Source organism: Equus przewalskii, chromosome X (assembly GCF_037783145.1).
Source record: "Equus przewalskii isolate Varuska chromosome X, EquPr2, whole genome shotgun sequence".
NCBI classification, from domain to species: Eukaryota; Metazoa; Chordata; class Mammalia; order Perissodactyla; family Equidae; genus Equus; species Equus przewalskii.
In genome coordinates, this window is record NC_091863.1 from 85462825 (window position 1) to 85484790 (window position 21966).

Here is a 21966-nt window from a genome sequence, read left to right on the forward strand (position 1 = left end):
ACAGATGAGGACAATAAGGCCCAAGGTTTAAGTACTTTGTCCAAGATCACAAAACAGTATAAGGAGCAGAGCCAGGCTTGTAATGTAACTTCAGTGAAACCAAACTCCATGTTAGCAATGAACTTTCTGTACCATGAGTCATTTTCCCTCTCTGGGCTTCCAATTTCTTATCCATAAAATCAACGTAAACTATAACAGGAGTAAGCAAATCTCAAATGGGTCTAATAAGAAAGTACTAGAATGTTTGTGGGCTACCTATTTTCTAAGCATATATATTTATTTCAATCTGGAAGAACAATATCTGCAAAAGCATTTATGCATTTTTTTACTATTTCCCTGTCACTGAAGAGTTTCACCTTAGGAAGCACTAGAATTTCAGACACTACATTATTAACACTCACTATGCTATTTATGTGTACTGAATTCTAACACTGGGGCTTTGAATTGCCTGAGATGAAATCTAGTTCATTGGGTGGAGGTGGGTTGGTATGCATAGTCAAAGGGAGGTTGTTGAAGGATCTGGGGATAAGGAGGTATCAAACTTCAATGAGAGTAGAGACAAAATGACGAACCAGGAGGTCTGTACTTGAGCAGATGAGACAAGGGTGCAACATTTGGAAAGTAGTCTGATTAGGATACAGAAAAGGAAGGACTATGAGATATGATATGAATGACTTTCCTTTTCTACTCCTAGCTTATAAATTAGCAATAAGGAAACTTTGGGGGGGGGTGGAGGTGGGCTTGTACAGGGAAATTCATCTCTGTCTCTCTTGCTCTTTTGTCCCTTGCTTGTTAGGTCACAAAAGCCACATCCCCAGCAGGAGCTCTCAGTCTGTGACTCGGCCCTGTAGTGGAAGCACCTTTTTTACAACCAACCAGTGGTAGTTCTGGCAAGAACACAGAGAACCATTTTGATGGGATGAGAGAAAGGAGGTTGAGAAGTTCTCATATAATCCACTGCATTTGCATTGTTTTATATTCGTTGATCTTATTATTAGAATAATGGGATATGAGGACCTGACCTGCATTTCAACTATTCTCCAGAGGGCACAAGAGCGGGTATTTCCCTGCCCAGTCAAATTCTTTCGAGTTAACTAACTGGGCATGCGGGGAGGGTGTTCTGACAAAGAGGAATGCACTGACCTGGGGCCTTCCTGTGCTTTGGGCAACAAGTCACTCATTGACCATGTGAATGTTTGGTCACAGGAGTGGCCCCTTTCACACCCAATGCAGTTTGTCTAGGGTCCAATCTCCACCCCTGCACAAAGGAAAGCACGTCCAAGCCCACATCGATTACATCAAGCTATACTATTTATTTATTTCCCATTGCAATAAGCACATGCAATTAGGCAACGGCCTCTTTCCCAACTACACTTCTGTTGGGTCCACAACTTTCCCTAGAAAGAGAATGCTCCTGGTGCTTTTCTCTAAAATCAACAACAGAAAAGATCTATCAAATTGGATGATAGGATGAAAGAAAGTTATCTCAGGCTGATCCAGGAATCTGACTTCAGGGACAGCTACAGCTTCAGTTCCCGTTTCACCAATGTGCAGCACAACCTTGTGGGCAGCCTGTTGGGGGAGAAGAAACATTGCTGATCCTCTGAAAAAAACAGGAAAAGTCTTTGTGATGATTTGGAAGCAGGAAGGGAAAAGGAAAGACAAGGTTACCCTTTTACTGAGCTGTGTTGATGGTGCTTGAATATGAAGACTACTTGGCTAAGTGTAGTAAATGAATCTCTGTTGATTTTAGAACTAGCTGTAAGGGAGCCACCTCTTTCTCCATGGCTTTCTGCCTCTAGAAGTCACTTCTCAAGCTTTCTCCTGCCCTCACCACACCCTCCATAACTGTATCTCATTAGCATCAATTCTGATCATTAAGTTCTTCTACCAGAATCATTTTAGGACATAAGGGTAAGGGATGGAATAACTGTTACAGTATCTTGTTTGAGGGTAATGAGAATGACTCCAGAGTGAATCTGGCCTAGAATGAGTCATTCTGCCTCTCTAAGCTTCACAGTGCTCATTGATAAAATGCGAGAGTTGAATTAACTGACTCTCAATGGCCCTTCTAGCTCATATATTCAAGAACTCTAATCTACCAACTTACAATGGAAAGTTTAAGACCGTTGTCCTTTGTGAGTCTAGAAAAATCAGCATTGTCAGCAAAAGCATCCTGGATGCCCATCTTCAGAAGGAAGGCTCCAAGGTCATATGTGGCAGAAATGGAAAACTTTGGAACAAACAAGTCAATCCACCTGTTGGGTAAGAGGCAAGGAACACATGGCTATCAGTACACCAAGCTCATGATTCCCTCCCTCTCTCTGTCACTACAGTATTATATTGGACTCTGCTCCTCCCCTAGGTATTGACAACCATTGCTATTCAGGTCAACACATGGCAGGGCACCAAAACTTCAGAAGTTATCCCAGAAGGAATGATCTCTGGTTTAGCCAATGTTGGACTGCAGCACTGGAAGTAGGGAGGTGTGACTCACTTATAATCAAAAAATAACATCTCTGGGTGTTGGCCAAGGTTGAGGACCCAGTGGCATTAATGCCAACAGGTAGTACCTGGGGAATCTCAAGGTTTTCCATCTAGCACTCCCAGCCCAGTATGGCTGCTCATCCAACTCTTAACATTAAAATCTAATCCATCCCTCAAGCTCTAGTTGTCCTCTGGGAAGCCATCAATTTAATAACTGGCTGACTTTGGACAGTTCGTTTTATCTTTCTAGGCCTGACTTCCTCATTTGAAAAATGCCTATGATACTATCTCTTTTGCAGGTTTGTTGATGTGTTTAGCAGAAACGAAGTAAATAAAGTGTCTGGTATAGCGGCTGGCACAGAGTATGTTCTCAGCATTCTTTAGCGGTCATCACACAGCTGTTAGGTAGTTTAGGGTGATTCTCCTGCCTCTGAGTTTCTCTGAACTCAGTCTCACCTGTACCGTTATGCCCACCTTCTACTTCTCACATCATCTAAGATGTTTACCCCTTCTGCAGTAACCGGTTCCACTTCTTCAATGTTTTAGATGACATGGCCCCTTCCACCCACTCCATCTGGCCCTCCTTTGGAAGGACAAAGAGTGCAAGAGAATTCTTGCTGTAGTCCATTTGCAGCACTGTGCAGTTCAGCTCCGTATCCACCAGGTAATAGTATTGTTCCATCTGGTGCATCATGGGCACTTGCACCGTTGTGGTCTTGTCCACTGAGAAACTGGAACCCTCTTCTGTCTTGGCTGGATCAAAAGGATTTGCCCACTGGGCTTAAAATACAGAGAAAAGAGACTTGTTTGTTTTAAACCAGTATTAGTGCCAATGAGAGCTTTTCCAACAGTTATCTCATTTAGTAATTAAGGCCATGACAGAGGTAGGTACCTACTGTCAACCATTTTTACAAGTGAGTAGCTGAGGATCAGGGAGAGAAAGTAACTTTACATGGTCTCCCAGCTAGCTGATGGCAGAGCCAGGAGTCACACCCAGGGCTGTTGGACTCTGTGTTCAATAGATGTTCCATCTGTGTTCAAAACCACTATACTTACACTAAACCCATCAGAGCCACAGTTTCCTCTTCCGTAAAAAGGTATAAGCACATCCAACATACAGGGTGAAATGAGACAATGGATCTGTTCTGCCGTTTTATCCGTCTACAAGTATGTGGTTTGTGGCCAAGAATTGTTCACTCCTCCACCAAACATGGCTGACATGTGCTGTAGAACCAGGAGAAATCATTTGGGCACAGCACCTTCAGAAAAGAGTCATATGATTCTTGTTGTTACAAGCACCAGCTTTAGAATCAGACAAACCTGGGCAGGAATACCAGCTCTGAAACTTATTAACTGTTTGTACCTGGGCACTTGTAAGGATTAGATGATACAATGTGTGTAGATCACACACAGCAGCATGGTGCTTGGTACATAGTGGGTAGATAGTACATGATAGAAGTATTTATGTGACATGCCCAAGACTGTACAGCAAGTCAGGGTCACAGTAGGATTTAAACCCAAATCTGTTTACCTGCCAAATGCAAGCTTGTCCCACATCACCAAATCTTTTGGAAACTATGATTCTCTAGCTAGATGTTAGCAGGACGTTCATACCATTGTCACTCACCTCTCTGAAAGTGCCCTCTCCCTAGAAATTTCCTGCGTTCATCTACAGAGCTATGTGTGCCTCTGGGAAGATCCAAAACTACATACAGCTATGTCCAGTGGAGCAGGTCGTATGAGGGACACCTACTGATGCCAGTCAGAAGAGACAATCAGCACCCCCCAGTGCCTCACCAAATTATCAGAACATGGAACTAGAAACAGGCCTATTAGAGCTTTACCTTTAAAGTGAATATAGTTCACCAGAACCATGATGGTGTTTGGTTTGAGGTCTTGGATGAGGCCCACAACTTTCCCTTTGGTTTGCTTCACCACATGACTATTGATCTCCTGCTGGGCTGTAGAAATATTGGAGAAGTCAGTAGAAAAGACTTCAGTCTCATAAAGGCTCTTGACATCATCCAAGAATTTTGCCATTGGTTTCAGCTGCTTTTCAATGAAGAGGGCATTTCCCATCTGTAATTCTAGCTCCTTCTTTGGAAAGTTCAGTGAACATATCAGGTGCTGGAAACCCTGCTGGATCTCTGCTATTGGGGTGTCTGTGAGGTTGAACCCCAAGCTCTCCAGGATTTGTGTTTGGGTGTTGGAGCAGGCCCCAAGGGAGAGCATGGCCAAAGCTGCAGAAATGCTCACAGGGGAAAAGAAGATGTTCCGATCTGGGGTCTTCACAGTGAACCTCCGGTATAGGTTGAATGCAAAGTCAGCATTGATGGATGACATCTTATAGAGAGTGGCATTTTGTTGGGGAGAATGGCAGGTGGTTTCTCTGCCTTCAGAGCTGTTAGATGGTGCACAATGAAGTCCAAGTACCAGTAGAACCAGATAGAGGAACAGTGGCATTTTGGAAGGAAGGTAATCTATAAGAGATGAAGTGAGAGAACCATTGGGGAATCTCAGCTGCAGGAAAACTCAAAGCCAGAAGCACATAATAATCACCCATCATGATTAGTAAAACAATAGAAGATATTTCATGGTGTGCTCACTAGGGGCTGTGTGGAGGCCTCTCTCCCATAAAAAACTGATGACATCTAATAGGGGCAGGGAGTAGGAGAGTTGGCTCGCTGAGGCCACAGAAGTAATCACATGGATTATCATTCAGATGTAATATCAACATATGAAAACTATGAACAAATTAAACTCTCAGAAATTGAATAACTTTTTATTTGAACTAGAGGCAGCCTTTTGGAGAGGGAGGAGTTTAAATAAAACTAGTACTCTCGCTGCTTACATTATTTTTTGTATATTAGTGTTTTGGATTTTTTTTTAATTTGGCACTTTTCTTAAGATAAAAGCTATAAGAGATGATATGAGAGAATACCTGTAGTGGTTTTTTGGATAAAATAAAAAAGAGAATAATTTTCAAAAGATATTTTTAATTATATTGGAAGGGTGGTGGTTTATAGAGCCATGTACAAGATCATGAGCTGAAATTGATGCATTAACACAATGCACAGAAGCCACAGGAGTGTTTCCAAACAACAGGAAGATGAAAGTATAACTTTTTGCATTTCAGATCTCTCTCACTCTAAGTATCATCTAAAAGAGTAATTTCTAAGTTGCAAGACATCTTAAAACTATTATTCTCACACTCAGTAATGTTATTTTTTAATTATTAGAGCAGAAGCCAGAAAATATGAGGTAAGACGCTCTGTGCCTGCAAGATTACAAGTCAGTGGAGTAAGAGAGTCAGCTGTGGAATCCAACAACCATGGGTGTAAGTGATCAGAAGGAAGTGATCCATGGAATCAGGCCGGACTCCTTATTCAGTCCTCCATTCTCTTCCTGAGTGATCTCATTCACTCCCAGGAACTCAAATGCCACCACACAAAACTATATACTCTGAGATTGCTTTCCTGCATTCCCAGCCATTTGTCCAGTTGCCTACTGGATACATCCACCAGAATGTCCCACATATACCTCAGTTTCAAATTGGAAATATCAAAGTTTTCAAGGTAAACACATCTCCTTAGCCCTCAAGCCTGCTCTTTCATCTTCATTCCACATCGCTATCTACTGAGACTTCCATACCAAAAACCAAGGATTCATCCTAGGGGCTTCTTTTATTCTCATTCCCAACATCTAATGAATCATGATGTTCTATGAGTACTATCTTTTAAAAACCTCTCAAAACTTCTCCTTTCTACTGCCACTGCCTCAGTTCATGACCTGAACTTCTTCACAGCTCCTAGCAGGTCACACTGCCTTCAATCTCTCCCACCCCAACCCCCCTGCTTCTATCCCTCTATCCAATCTCCACATTGTCACCAGAGTCCTCGTTCAGTAAAAGTCACCGAGACTGGTAGGAGGTCAATTATCAGATGACCACACTTAGACCTTGGCCTCTGGTGCTAGGAGTTTGGAGCTCATGGTTATTTGGGATTCTGAATTGCTGATAGAGACGTTCAAAGTTCCCAAAGAGAAAAAAAAAGTACTTACAGCATATGCCCAAGAAGCCACTAGCATCTCTCAGAAAGCAAAATCTTTCCATCTTTATAACGTGCCCTGTATTGCAAAAGTGGAGCACTCTTAGTTACTCATTAACCCCAGCATTAACCCTGGGATGATATTTTCAAAGCTGATGCACAAAAACAAGGCCAAAAGGAACAAGGTGAAAAATGATAAGGATGGAACTTTGAATGGTTGCTTCGGCTGCCAGATAGTTCATCTATAACAAAAAAGAAAGAAGACTGTCAGACTTGGAGGAGTCCAGGTTCGTGCTAGGAAATGTATCTTTTCAGCTGGCAGGATGAGGACCATGGGCAAAAGTGCCAAGAGGCTGCAGGATAAAGACTGTTTCCCCCATCAGGGCCAAATAGTGCTGAGATTGGCAGCCTTTTGAGAGAACAGTGCATATAGGCAGAGGTTGGGTGAACCTCTCTAATGGATGTTGTAGAAATTATTTGTTCATTGACTTGCAGGAGATGATGACAAAAGTAGCTTCCAGCTCTAGATTTCTGACACTGCATACATCTATGTCTGCTCAGAGGGAAACCAGTCCTGTCTTCTGGTCACTAAAATCCCTGTGCCACAGAACTTCAAAAGAGGATGCAGAAGGAGCCAAGGAGAGTGGAATCAAAGATTTCACTGTCCAGTATGAACCATGTACTGAACTGTGTGCTGCAAAGAGGCAGTGGGAGCAAAGAGCACTGGGTTCAGACAGGAGACCTGAGTTCAACCTTGCCTCTACCAGTTTCTAGGTCTAGTAGTAGTAATAATAGTACTACTAGTAGTAGTAATAACAGCAACTTCTGCTTATTGGGTATTTATCATGTGCAGGGCAAGATGTGAATCATCTAATTCCAGACACTTACTGCTTCAGAACTACATTAAGGATGTGTGAAGGTTGAGTGAGGGTTGGGGATTGGGTGAATAGCGGCTAGCTTGAGATAGCCTAGACCACAGTCTCTGGTGGGACTTGGAAGCCAAGTTAAATAGTGTAGACCTTACCTTGAGGGCATTAGAAAGCCCCTGGGGGAGTTTGACAAGGCAGTGACTGGATATAGGGTGTTTGTGCTGTGACATTGTTTCTTCTTAACCAAACATAGACAGAGCCCCTACTATGTGGAAAGTACCACACTTGACACTGGGGTTTCAGAAATGAATGCTAAATATCAGTCCTGAACCCAAGGGATCTTTCTAACTACCTGACACACACTGCTCAGACTGAAAGGGACAGGGCACATCTCACATATGGGATAGTCATGGGTGCATGTGTCTCGCAGCAAGGCAATGGGAAGCTCAGATCTCCTGACACTGAAGTCAGTCCATGCCCACTCCTGGTATATAACACAGTCTGCTTTCTCAGTTATAGGCAATTCCTGCAGAAGAAACAGGCAGACTATCTAGAAAGAAAACTTCCGAACCTGTGCCCTCTGCTGGCATAATCAGACAATGGCACAGCTTGTTTTCTGCTGCATCTGACTCAGCTGAGCTTTGCTAGCAGCTAGCAACTGCAGAGTCTGTCACCGACATATGAGAAGAGCAGCCCTGCCCCCGCAGATTCCCCTGTTCTGCACTCTGGAGTCCTGTCATGCGCACTTGTCATGTCTTTGCTATGTAGAAACTATGTAATTTTGGGCCAGTTACTTAATATCCTTGAACCTCAGCTTCCTCACGTCTAAAGAGGAATGATAACAACCCTCACATCATGTGGTTATTGGGAGTATCAAGTGAAATTTAGAGATGGTGTCTGGAAGTTCTTACATAGTGCCTGTCATATAGCAGAGATCCAGCAACTGTTAATCCTCTTCCCCTCCATCATGCTTTTCCTCCCCCAATGAAAGTCTTCACAGTTCCTATATATCACCTCCCCTCCATTCCCAACTGCTGTTCAGTTCTGCTTTCTGGAAATGCGTTCTCCCTAAGATTAAATGGATTGATTGACTGTTAATGTGTAAGATGTTTTTTAAAATTTATAATTACAACAATAATTTCAGTCTTGTGTAAAGCTGCTGGAGCTAGCACATTGAATACAGAATCTCTAGGAAGTGTAACCATACCAATAAATTCTATCAGACCTAAAATTATGGCCATCTGTCTCTTGGGATGAACACCATCACAATCCGTTTCCACAAAAACTCCTCAGCATTTTGAATTAGAAATTCCACAGTTCAAAGCTTCATAGTTTCACAGTTATTTTAATGTGAAAACATTGGTTGCCTACATTTGACTTGATATTTGACCCTCCACTCCAGTCTGGGGGTAAATGATGGGGTCTTACTCTAGTTATAGGTATGTAGACACCAATGGGTGTGGGGTGGTGGCATTAGGAAAACTGGCTTCTTCTCACAATTTAAGCTTCACAAGCAAGAAAAATATCGGATATTTAACCAAGAGAAAAACAGCCTCATTGGACAAAGAGAGGAACTGTTTCTGTTGGCAAGGGATGCTCAGTGGGCATTTTGAGCTTGGGGTTCTTTTAATTTCCTCAATTTTCCTATTCTTGAGTTTTCACTCTTTTCAATTCAATGATTAACTTTGAAAAAAGCGACCTGTCAATGCTGGGAAATGAATTAATTCTGTAATTTGGTAATTCACAGGATCAAGTGCTGAGCATAAGATTTGGCTAATTAGCTGCATTAGATAAATTCTATCTGCATGTTGACTGACTTCAGTATATTCCTTGAGCATTTGAGCCAGGAATTTAGGGTTTTGAGCATATCATTCTTTTTCTTAAGCTTTCTAGTGCCATCAGAAGCTTTCACCTCACCCCACAATACTGAATTCCTTAAAACCTTCAGATGTCTCCGTGGCAGCAATGAGGTCCTCCATAGCCATACTTTCAAAAGGCTCTCTATTGCAGAGGACCACTTAATTAGTTGCTTTGTCTTTTCACTTCACGGGATTTGCCATCTCATCTCATACTCCCTTTCTAGAACACAAATTTTGTTTTCAACTGCCTTTACCCCTATTAGACAAGATAATCAACTTCAAAGATCCATAATTTCCTTAAATTTTCTTACATGAAACCTAATTCCTCATATTAATGTCTGTATCAGTCAGAGTTTATGATTCTAAAAGGTAACTACTATTGGGTAACCTTAACAGAAAAGACATTTAGTGGAAGATATAATGCTACACAAAATTAACAGGCATGCCAGAGAATCTTACTCCTTTTGCATGGGAGGAGATGTGGGGACAGAGTTAAGTATCTACTCTGGTTCATGGACATTGGTAAATGGCTTATCTGGCTGTGCATCAGAAGCAACTTGATTGTAAAATAGGTGATAAAAAGATGTAAGGAAGAAATACATGCATAGATATCTGCAAATAGGAACAGAGTGTGAAGGTATTCGTGTCCATAAAAATGCTCACCAAAGAGCAATATCAGCAGAGTAGAAGTTCAACAGTCAGGTTGGTAAGATGATGCGTTCTGTGGATGTCAGTTGGCGTTTTTCCCAAAATGCCCAAGTCTTGGTCTAATGTGTTCATGAAGAAAGCAGCCATGCCAGCTGGGATGGAAGTCATGCATGGGCTCAGAAACAGGCACCTCTATTTAACATGGCTGATCTGCCTACATCTACATCAGATATCAACATAATACGGCACAATATCTCAGGAGGACTAGCAAGGTAGCTAGTTTTAGCTTGATTACATTGGAACACTTCCATCATAGAAAGGGCATTGTTTTGTTCTCACAGGAGTAGACAATGACTGTAAATGAGGCTTTGCCTTTCTTGTGTGCAAACTTTGTGCCAAAAGAATCACCCATGGACTTATAGAATGCCTTATCTACCATCATGGTATTCTATACAGCATTTCTTCTAACCGAATATTCATTTCATGCCAAACTATACGTGGCAATGGGCTGACACTCATGAAATGCACTGGTCTGATCATATTTCACATCACCTTGAAGCAGCTGGCCTATTAGAGAGTGGAATGGTCTTTTGATGACTCAGTTACAGAGCCAGCTAGATGACAACATCTAGTAGCACAGGACAATGCCCTCTGTGATACGGTATATGCTCTAAATCAGCATCCAAAATATGGTGCTCTTTCTTCCATAGCTTGGATTCATAGGTTGGGGAATCAAGGAGTGAAAGTGTGTGTGGATCCCCTCATTATTCTCCTAGCATGAATCCACTAGCACAATTTTTGCTTCCCATCCCTATAAACTGGTGTTTTCTGGTTCAAATGTCTTACTTCAAATGGATGCTTCTACCATGGGGTGCAACAATGGTTCCACTGAAGTTGTAGTTGAGGTTGCTACCTGTCCACCTTGGGTCACTCATGTCACTGAATCAATAGGAAAAGAAGGGGGTTAGGGTACTGGGTGGGGTGGTAGATCCTGCCTATCAAGAGGAAATTTCATTGCTACACAAAAAGGGGATTTATAATGCAGGAGTTTCCCAGGGATGCCTCTTAGTATTCCCGTGTACTGTGACTAAAGTCAATGGAAAACTACAGCAACCCATACAAACAGGACTGCTAATTGTCCAGACACCCCAGGAATGAAGAATTGGGTCACTCCACCAGGCAAGGAACCTCGACCACCTAGGAGCTTGCTATGGACAAAGGGAATATAGAATGGGTAGTGGAAGAAGATAGTTGAAATCTCCAGTTATGACCACCAGACTGGTTGCAAAACCAAGGACTATAATAGTCAAGAGTATTTCTTCCCTGTTTGATATCAATATACCTGTGTTTATATTAACCATTTTTTCTTCCACCTTCCTTTCCCCCTACTTTTCCTATTTATATAAGATGTGTTAATTATGGTTAATTTTGATATCAGTGTACAAGTTACAGATGTCAAAAGGGACTGAGAGGAAGAATGAACATCACCCAAGATGGATAAAGGGACTTTGTATCTTCTTTTCTGAAGGGTTAGCATGTTTTCAGTTGCACATGGGATAGTTGCACCGTGATAGGCCGAAGCATGGCTTTGCTCTTTTCTTGACTTGGAAGTGTGTATAGATATTGAGTTGATGAGGGCTAGACTGTGAAAGCTCTGTAATGTGTCAACTTACTAAGACAAATTCCATTTTCTAGATTTCTTTATTTTGCATGTTTCCAGTTAGAGCTGGCCACCATAAAAATTGGCCTAAGATCTGGAAAGCAGAAAAAAACAGTAGCCATGTTTCACTCTTGGAAGGATGATGTAGGTGAGGAGCCCTGTTGTGTATCACATGCTTTTTTATGCGTCTACTCGTTTGCCTTGTTGGCAATGGCAGTAGGCAGGCTCACAGCTCCAGGTACCAGGGCTATATTCTCCCAGCTTCTCTAATTTCTGGACCAAGTTCAAGAGGGACTTTGTGGTAAGAGTCCCAGTTCTCATGCAGGTCAGGCATGGCAGCAAAGTTTTAGGCTTGAAGATAGATAAAGTCTGGCATGGGTCTCAGTGAGAGAAAGGAAAGATACAGATTCCATCTTGTTCGCATGATTAGGTTTTTCCTACATTTTCCCTGTTCCTAGTCATTCTTTTTTCCTGACCATGTGTCCTGTGAGTTGAGAATCAACACCAGACTCCAAAGAAACAGCTGAACCAAGACTGTTTTACCAGTTACCACGGTAGTGTAAAGTCAGATGTCTATTATAATTCGCTTCTTCCAGAGAGAAAGAGTCCACGACATTCTAAGTGGACAAGGACATTTTGAAAGGGCAAGTTGAAAACTGTCCTACTCAGCAGTCTGCTACCTATCTTTTCATGTCCACCTTAAGTCCTCCTTCCTCCTTTTTTGAAAAAAGCCCACCCACTGTCACCCATCCTGATTCTTTCAGCTACAAAGTTTGTAGTCAATGTATTACATGTAAAGTAACGTTAGTTATAGCTCTACTTAACATTCAGCCTTTTCTCCTAGCGAGACTTTGAGCCTCTTGTTTCCCAGAACCGTGGTACCTCTTTCTCAGTCACTGATAATGTTTTTGATCAATGGTGGAGGAGGTGTGGTAGAGACAACTTGGTCTGATCCTTTCATATTCCCTCAGTCAGGGCCATTGACTTTCCCTGTGGCTACTTAATTAAACTTCTGTTTTCATGTTGCCCCAAAAGCTGGATAGAAAAGAAGCAATCTTGTCTTAAATGCAGATTAGACATCAGGAAATCTTGGTTGGAGACTTGATTCTGCAACTAATTTGCGTGACCTTTGGCAAGTTAATTAAGTGTTAGGAGCCACTGATTTTCTCTGCGTCTGGTTAGTTACCTTACTACACTCCTTCCAAAGTTTAAACCAATGTTTTTTTTTAACAATGCTATGCTCCCTTTTTGAGGTGGGACTGTAGGCAAAACTAACTACATCGAAATTGGGTTGGAGTGATAAAAGGAGTTTATCAGTTTTACTTTTCTGAAATGTGATATTTCTTAATTCATTTGCTGTTTCTTTTTCTAAAATATTTTTCAGAGTTACAAATCATTTTGCTTCTCAGAATAAATGTGAAAAAGTGTTTGACTCATCCATCAGTTTAAGAATTTTTTATACTTGATTTTTTGGCTTAGTGGATCTGAATGCAACAGAAAATCTTTGTTTACTCAGATCATCCTAGGAAGCCTACCCTCTTAATGACTTTCATGGTTGCCTTTAAATAAGTGTTCTACTTTCTGAATTCATTCTTTAGAGGCTTGATGTGAATTTGGTAGCATTTATTAAACACCTTCCAGTTTCTGTTTTTAACACTTTTTCAACCCTCTGTTCTGACTGAATTCATTTCAACTTTGTAAGTTCTTTTTAAGCAGCTTAAAGAACGTTAGTATGTCAAAATTCTTTTCTCTCTGTCTTCTTGGAGTCTTTGACTACTGCTGAGATCTGAGCTATAAAATTTCTTATGACTCTGTCGCTACTGACATGATCTGTCTGTCCCTAGAGGGCAGATGCGGGGAGGGGAGTCACAGTTACTGTGCTGCAGGGCGGAGCTTCATTGGAACACTACAGTTTTGCGGAAAATGGTGGAATTAAATAGATCTGGCATGGGCCTAAAAGGTAACACAGGACTCTAAATTCTAAAAGATAAGAGAGATTCTGAGCAATCTAGAACCAAACGGCCTTGATCACTCATTGGACCCTGGACATGTCAATCCTTGCCTCTCAAAAAATGAGCTTAGAGCTCGCGAAGACAGAAGCAGCCCTTTGTTGACCATTCAAAGCCCCGCCCCCTGTCACTGGCCCATCTGCTTCTTTCCCGCCCTGTCCACTGTCACCTCAGGCACAGTCTTGGTGGCTCGCTCCTTCAGCCGCCCTCCCGCCCTTCCTGTCAGAGGGCCTCCACAGGCACTCTTGAAGACTGTTGTCCCCTTTGCCGCCATCTTCTCTGTCGCCCCCACTGCCCCCTGCCTGGCAGGCTCTGCTGCCCACAGGCTTCCCTCAGAGGCAGTCGCTTCAGCGGCCACCATTTTCGCCGCTGCGGTCGTTGTGACAACCCGATCCCTGCTCAGGTCCAGGCGCAGCCTGGGTCGTCCTTTCTACCATGTCGGCCACAGAGGGGCGAGATTCGGTCGAAGGCAGCCAGCACAGAGCTGATGGCTGCAAGGACTGCGACCCCGGACTCGTCGGGGTGCCTGTGATTCCTGCAGAAAGAACAGGTCGAGTTGCAAGTGCCGCATCCTTTCTGGTTTCCCAGGTGGTCACAACAGCCCTTCAGGAGGCGAAGGTTAAGCCGCAGGGTGCCCAGTGCACAGTTTAGGAGGACAGAGAAGTCTGGTCATCAGAGCAGGAGGAGGACATGGAGGAGGAACAGGAGGAGCAGGACTACGAAAGCGAGGAGGAGGAAGATGAGGATGAAGGCGCAGAGCACGTCGAGGAGGTACAGGAGGAGGGCGCCAGAGTTGTCCTAGGGGCTCGCGAGGCCCCCATGGTGGGGTTTCCGTTTCTATTCTGGGATCTGGCCCAAACCCTTCTCCACCGCATTCCTAGTGATAACCACGTCTTGGGTCGGCCTCATGCAGGCCGTGTGGTGGTGAGGCGTGGTCCCCAGGAGCCCAAATTAGGGACCCGTGCCTCGGGAGGGTGAACATCTGGCAGAGGGAGTGGAGAGCTTGTAGGCTGAGCAGCTGGCAGGGTACCTCCCCCCAGGTGCCCGAGGAAACTGCAGAGGGGACTGCATGCCAGAAGGCAGAGGAGCCAGAGGAGGCCAAGGTCCCTGACTGATGCACATGTCTTCTATGATGCCAGGGCCTGAGGAACTGAAGGGGACCGAAGCTGGCAAGTGGCAGCAAAGTCCTTAGGACTTGCGGCCCCTGTTGGTGCATCCTGATCAAAGGCAGGCTGTGCCCAGCGCTTGCTTTTAGCCATTAAAGGGAGGGTCAAAGCTCTCAAAATACTTCAGGCCGAACATGCAGCATTAGAAGCCCAATTCTGTAAAGACCTTTACGATCTTGACTAAAGGTATGCTGCCCTCTACCAAGCCCTGTATGATAAGAGTTCTGAGATCTTCAGTGCAATTCATGAGCCCACAGAAGGTATCAGTGGGAGCAGGTGTTCAGGAAGGAGTTTGGGAGGAAATGGGAAAAGAGCCTGAAGGAAAAGGGCAAACAAATGGCATACCTCACTTTTGGTTGACGGCTTTTAAAAATGTGAATATTCGTGGTAGGATGATCCAAGAAAATGGTGAACTTGTACTAGAGCACTTGAAAGATGTAAAAATTAAGTTTTCGAGGGTTGAAGAACCAATGAGCTTCTCTGTAGAATTTGTCTTTAAGTCAAATGAATACTTTTCCAACAAAGTTCTGACGAAAACATGCAGAAGGCGATCAGATCCAGATGATTCTGATCCCTTCTTCTCCAAAGGGCTGGGTACAATCAGCAGCACAGGGTCTGAGATCTACTGGATAGAGGGGGAAAACGCCACTGAGAAAACTAACAAGCTGAGTTTGTTAGAAAACTATCAAGCTGCAGAAATGTGAGGGCCTTGGACGTCTTGTATCAACCACGTCCAGGTAGTCTTTCTTCACCCACTTGTATCCTCCTGATTCTCCAAGGGTAGAGTACTGATTGTCACCACTGACTATAAATTGGGCTATTTTTCCGTAAAGTTCTGGTCCCAAATTCCGTATTATTCTTCACTAATGAAGCGAGTGAATATTAATATGAAAACTGATGATGAGGCCCAGGAACCTGGAGGTGAGGAGGAGAAAGAAGAGAATTAAAATGAAGAACCAGAAGAAAGACCTGAAAAGGATCTGAATTCAGTGCAGTGCAGCCTGGGAGAATGCGGGTTGAGTATCACCTAACCATTCTTGTCACACACATGTTAAATTCTTATGTTTTTCTTGGGAAACTGGATAATAAAATAACTTTAAAATATTATTTTTGTAAACCATGTTGAGTTTTAATAATGTACATATATGCTAGATCGTATAGAATGCAACATGTTCTGAAAAGTACTTCTTTCACAGACACACAGTCTTTGAGCTGTAAATATAAGACTTGTACTGGTAGCTGAGACCATATTTGTTTAGGACACAATTACTAGAACAAGTGGCTAAAGCTACTGGTACATTCTCTAGATGGGGCCTTCATCTTTCGGTGGCCATTTAAATGTGGTCTCTTGTACTAATTAGGACACAATGCCTTTGAGAATGTGACTGCCTAAAAAACTAAAATGTTAAGAATGTCAAGGACCACATTTAATGATTGACAGCTAAGTGTTCATTCAGTTTTAAATCTTTGTATTTCGTGTGATGCTCGAAAGAAAAGAAGAATAATCATAGTAAGATTCTGGTTACCACTGAATTGTTAATTTAACTTACATCTCATCTACCATTTGCCTTTTTTTTTCTTTGTCCTTTTACAGATATGGACACTGAGGATCTGGGAAGTTAAGAGATTATGGTTTATGGAAAAAGCACAGGCTTTTAAATACTTATTTATATCACGATATGGTCTCCCCCCCGCCCCAAAGAAAAACCAGGCGTTTTTGGTGTTTGGCAATTGGGGGATAAGGTTGGTGTGATCAGATGATTAAAGACGTCAAATGATACCTGAACACCCTGAGACCCAGGGGTCTGTGTTATAAGAGCAAAACTGTGTTGTTTTCTCCTATTGAGACAACAGATAAACATAGGATTGACTATTCTTAGATTTAGAAAGTCATTGGTGTATGTTGTGTTCAATTGTTAATCTTTTTATTTCTTCCTACAGTTTGAAGGCATATAGAAAGACACGGATGAAGGAGAAACAATGAATTTGTTCTTCACGGATTTGAGATTTTCTGATTTTCAGTAGTCTGGGAAATTTTATGTTTGTTCCAAAGTTCATCACCAAAAAAGTAACATCCACTGATATCTGACTTTTCTCTCAGTTCTTTCAGATATATCTGAAAACATTTGTTCAGGTTAAAAATAAAAATTTGTTTGAAAAATATGTTGCAGATTTTTCAGATAAATAACCCCGACTCGAATGTATCTTTATATCTTTTTATTTTGGCCCACCTTATCATCATTGAAAGGAATCACTTTCAACCATGTTTTAAGTTTGTTTATTGCATCCTCCAATTAATTAAAATATTAAATTATAAACAATTTCTGTAAAGAGAGGTGGAGGTCTAGCCCAACAGCATTTTATTGAAAGAATCTGATGGATGACTTAGCTTACCTGGAGACCAGATGGTGCTGGGCTGGTACTGGACTGACGTGGATCAGTAACATCAGCATCACCTGAGTACTTGTTAGAAATGCAAATTCTCAGGTCCCACTCCACACCTACTGAATCAGAAACTTGAAGGTGGGCCAGCAATCAGAGTTTTAGAAGTTCTTTAGGTGATTCTGAAGCAAACTAAAGTTTGAGAAACACTGGTTTGAGCTTCAGCTGTGTTATGAGCAGCCTTACTTCACTGACTTGAGACTTTTTCAAGTAAATTGAATAGGACAATAATGGCTGTACTGGGGAAGAGATCAGAATCTTAAGGGGTAGAGACACAGAGAAAGACCTACAGGTGCAAAGATTGGGTGGTAACAGTAGAAAAAAGTGGGTAGGAGAAAATGCTAGTTCCAGAAGTATACAAGCTTTATGATACCAGGTATGTGAAATTTAAAAACAATCACCATAAATCGATTATGGGTAACTATACATGTAGTAAAAGGAATACATAAGAATTATGCATGCATATATAGCATGCAGAAGATCATGCATGAGAGTGATAAACAACTTATTGAGGATAGTGGGTATGTCTCGTGAAGAGAGAGTGAAGACAATTGGGGAGGGTTACATGGTGGGCTTCAACTCTACAAATAGCCAAGAGTCCAGTGTGTGGGGTTAAGGGGATGTGCATATTCAGAATCCATGCCCCCCACCTCGAACCATGCTCCATGTATCTGGGACCCTGAATTTGCTCACCATGTAGCCCTAAGTCCCAAGCTCCAAGAGGCCTGCATGATCCTTTTCAGTGGATCCATGCTTCTGAGGGTTGAGTTCACTGCCAACGTATATACTCCCAGGACTGAGAAGTGACCAAGAGGAGGTGGTTGTAAGCAGGGAACAGAGAACAAGTGAGCTGCATTATCTATCTATCTATCTATCTATCTATCTATCTATCTATCTATATAAAGCCTCATGAGATGAAGAATGGAGCTCAATGTGTATAGAGAAGGGAACATGGAACCTGGGATGAGAACCAGGGGCCTAAAGTGGGAGCTCCATTCTCCCCTCATGGCTGGAATAGAATTTAGAGTAGTCCAAGTATGATGCACAGACAATAAACTGACCCCCAATAATCTCCACCTTCTGGTATTTACACTCTTATACGATCTCCTGCCCTTACATTTGGTGATACCTATTCCCTGGGCAAGGCTGAAGAAAAACCACCAGCCATCCTGCCCCTCTGCCCACCCCTGACCGCATCCACCCTCTCTCCCACTTGTCTCACTTTCTCCACACATATTGTGTGCACTTGTCCTCTTACTCAGGACCACTTCCCCGTGCAGCTAGCCCCCTAGAGGTTACCAGCCATCAGCTTGTTAAGGCACCCCTATGGAGCTCATCTAAGATCATGCAGAACAATCTTTCTTAAAAGATTTTGCTTGTCTGGCAACCTTTCGTTCAGCCGTGTCAATATCTTATTTGATTTCTCTCCTCTCTTATGCATAGATTGAGATGGGTTACAAAACAGTTTCTATTCTTGTAATTGTACTTTTTCATAGAGCAAAAGACCAAGGAAGCTACAAAGAAGCAGGGAACATGTCAGAATGTGCCTCTGTGAATTTAGTAATCCTTAACCTCTTCATTAAAAAGACGGTTATATTGCTAGTTTTGAAAAATAAAATCTTAATGTGGGAATTGTCAGAGTGAGAATAACCTCATATTGGTCCTCTCAGAAAAAGTAAAGTGGTGGGAGGTGTCACAGCTAGCATATCACAGATATCAGGGGAAGGGTATCAACCCAAAAAACTATTTTGAATGCCATGGGCATTCAAAATAAATATAATCAAACTATCACCTATAGGAGCCTAAAAAATGCTCCACACAACATCCTAATTTTCCACAGTCACTGCAGATGCCATTGGATCTGCTGGGCCATATTGACTAAGTGGCAGAGCAGCTTGTATGACAGCCCAGGTGTACTGCAGATCCTTTTCTTGTTCTGGGTCCCACTCAAATCTGGCAGCCCTTTAGGACACTCAGTAAATGGGTAAGATTAGCACTTCCAAATAAGATATGTGATGCCTTCAAAATCCAAAGAAGCCCACTAGGCATTTTGTCTGGTAGTAGAGGGAAGGTGCAGCAACTTGTCCTTCCCCTTGAAGGGATATTTCAGTGTTCTCTAGACCTCTGAACCCCTAGAAAATTCACCAAGGAGGCCAGTCCTTGAATTTTTTGTGAGGTTCATTTCCCACTTTCTGGCATGCACTCATCTTACCAAGGTGTCTAGGGTTGTTGCTACATCCTGCTCATCAGATCCAATCAGCACAATATCATCCATGTAAAGGGACAGTGTAATGTTCTGTGATGTGAAAAGGTGATCAAGCTCCCTGAGGGTTAGATTTTGACATAGTGCTGGAGAGTTAATATAGCCCTAAGGTGGAATAGTGAAGGTAACTTACCGACTCTGCCAGCAAAAATCAAACTGCTTCATATGGTCTTCACTGCCAAATATAGAGGAAACGAATTTCACACCAGGTGCCAGGGGATATGTTGCTTTTCTCTAGCAAAGAAAGCACATCTTAAATAACATCTAAATTGAATTAGTCATCTGACTGTTTTTACAATAGTCTACTGTTATTCTTGAAAATCCATCTCTCTCTTGCACAGGCAAAATAGGAAGGTTGAATGGGGATGTGATGAGAATCTTCATTCCCTGTGTATTTCAAGTCCGTGACGGTGGTGCTAATCTCTGAAGTTTCCTCCAGGAATGCCATATTGCTTTCGGGTTTGCTATATTGGTAGATAGAGACAGTTTTTGTGTTTTGTACTTGGTCTTCCCTATCATAATAGCCCATATTCTATGAATCAGGAAACAAATGTAGGGATGCTTTCAGTTTCTGAGTACTGTATATCTATTTCACTTATCCCCATTCTGTAATGGCATAACAACAGGGTAGCAGGAGATGTGTCACTCACTTGAGTCAATACTCCACAGTGGCGTTTTGGGTTTCCAGGAATTAGCATTTCCAGAGTCAGTGTCTGGAAACTCCCGAAAAATTTGACTGCTTTCCTCCTTCCTCAATGCACAGTTACCCTAGTAAATGGATGCAAGTCCCTTTAGGGAAGATCCGATGGAGATTTACAATATTTATTTTGGCTGGGTAGCAGAGTCCTTTTTCAAGGAAATCTGGCCTCCCCTTTGTTCACAGGGCACTGGGTCCGTGAAGTGGCTCAAGTATGGGAATTGATGAGGGGCTGTGACTCTTCACTAGAGTGATTCAAATAAGATTTCCATTCTTTAGGTATAGAGCTGTTTAATTTATACAGATGAAGTAGAATTTAATAGGCTTCCCATCTACTTTAGTTCTAGGGACACCACAATCAACTTGTCAACACCAAAGATCACTGTGAGTCAGAAGATTCTTATTACTGCTTAAGCTCTCTTGCCTATTATAGTAACCATACTCATCGTGTCTTTATCAAATACATTTTGCCACTTGGATCCTTCCTAACCAGGAACACAACGTATCCTTTCAATTCAGGAAGCCCAATTTGATAGCAGCAATTCCTACTCTCATTTATGCCGTACAAATATTATACATCACAGAGCCTTCGGTGATGCTGAGGATCTCCTCATGAATGTGTTTCTGACAGCTTTGGTAAAGAGATGTTCCTCTAGACTTTTCTGGAAGTTCTAGTGGGGTGGTGGGAGGAGGACTTAAGTGATAAATCCACTCTATTCTTTCAAACCCTCTGAACCTGTGGATACTTTTGTCTCTAGTGTTCTAAGGAAGTTCTGGCATTTTAACTTCATTTGCTATAGGATATCTTTGGATCCAGTTTTCAGTCAACCAACCAAGCAAATTGTTAGAGTCACTCTCACCACTCAAGCTGACATATTAAATATGGAATCTCTACATAGTGAGACCATATCAATAAATTTGGCCCAATCCAACATTTTTTTTATCCTGATCCAACAACTTTAGTATCTATTTCAACACATGTTCTCCAGGTTTCCATTAATATAAGTGGACAAAATCATATAACTCTTTTGATGTGTATCACACCTCTTCATAGGACACATTTTTTACTTCATGCTTTGAAAGCTACTAGGACTGGAGTCTGGTTATAGGTCTCAAAGCAATGGTGATTATGTGACATGATGGGGGTGTTAGTTAATACTATGGTGGCAATCATTTTCAGTATACAAGTATATAAAATCAACACATTGTATATCTTAACTTCACATAATATTATATGTCAATTATATCTTAATACAGCTGGAAAAAATAAAAATAAAAAGTAAAAGTAATGATACATGGTGTGAGTAGGCCCTGAGGAGGATCAGTAGTCCCTTGCAAGGTGACTACCTCAGGTAAGGCCATTACAAGTCTTTTGTGCTAGGGTAGCCTGATCTTCACAGAAATGAGTGTAAAGGCTGCTGCTATAGCAAAGGTAGATCGGCAGAATTTAGGGTTTCAAGGACTTATGCTTCATCATGATCTTCCCATATGTCCCTGTCTAAATTTTCATTGTTCAATTCCTTCCCTACCAGTGTCTAACTTTAACATAAGAAAATCCGTGAGGTTGGAAAATAAATTTGCATTATACTTCAGTCCCCCACAAGGTTATACTTTAGTTTTGCTTTTCAGAAATCTCAGACTCATGACTACAGGAGATAATGATTGTTTTTTAGAGCAGTCATAGATATGGTTTGGTTTCCTACCTAGAACTTGATCTTGGAATTTAAAGCCCTGAACTCCTTACTTCCCTTCCCAAGTTCTCCAGAACATATAGAAGCAAACAACAAACCCCATTATAATCCTTATCTTCACTAAAGTGT

General features: G+C 42.1%; 1 protein-coding gene across 1 annotated transcript; it reads right to left on the reverse strand.

Annotated features, from left to right (window-relative positions):
- Positions 1-1293: 1293 nt before the first annotated feature.
- On the reverse strand, positions 1294-6615 carry SERPINA7 (serpin family A member 7). Its single transcript, XM_008511053.2, has 5 exons — positions 6547-6615; positions 4332-4967; positions 2994-3267; positions 2111-2258; positions 1294-1572 (listed from the first exon to the last, which is right to left on the reverse strand). Exons 1-5 carry the CDS (start codon positions 6596-6598, stop codon positions 1369-1371), a joined length of 1314 nt encoding a protein of 437 aa, XP_008509275.2. The 5' UTR covers positions 6599-6615; the 3' UTR covers positions 1294-1368.
- Positions 6616-21966: the final 15351 nt, after the last annotated feature.

Bases quoted from the DNA above. Each gene is read 5' to 3' on its own strand.
- SERPINA7 (XM_008511053.2), bottom strand. From the start codon at position 6,598: ATGGAAAGATTTTGCTTTCTGAGAGATGCTAGTGGCTTCTTGGGCATA. The intron at 3,268-4,331 runs GTAAAGCTCTAA...CTGTATTTTAAG, and splicing joins GAACTATATTCACTTTAAAG to CCCAGTGGGCAAATCCTTTT. The intron at 1,573-2,110 runs GTAAGTTGGTAG...CTCCCCCAACAG, and splicing joins ACGGTCTTAAACTTTCCATT to GCTGCCCACAAGGTTGTGCT.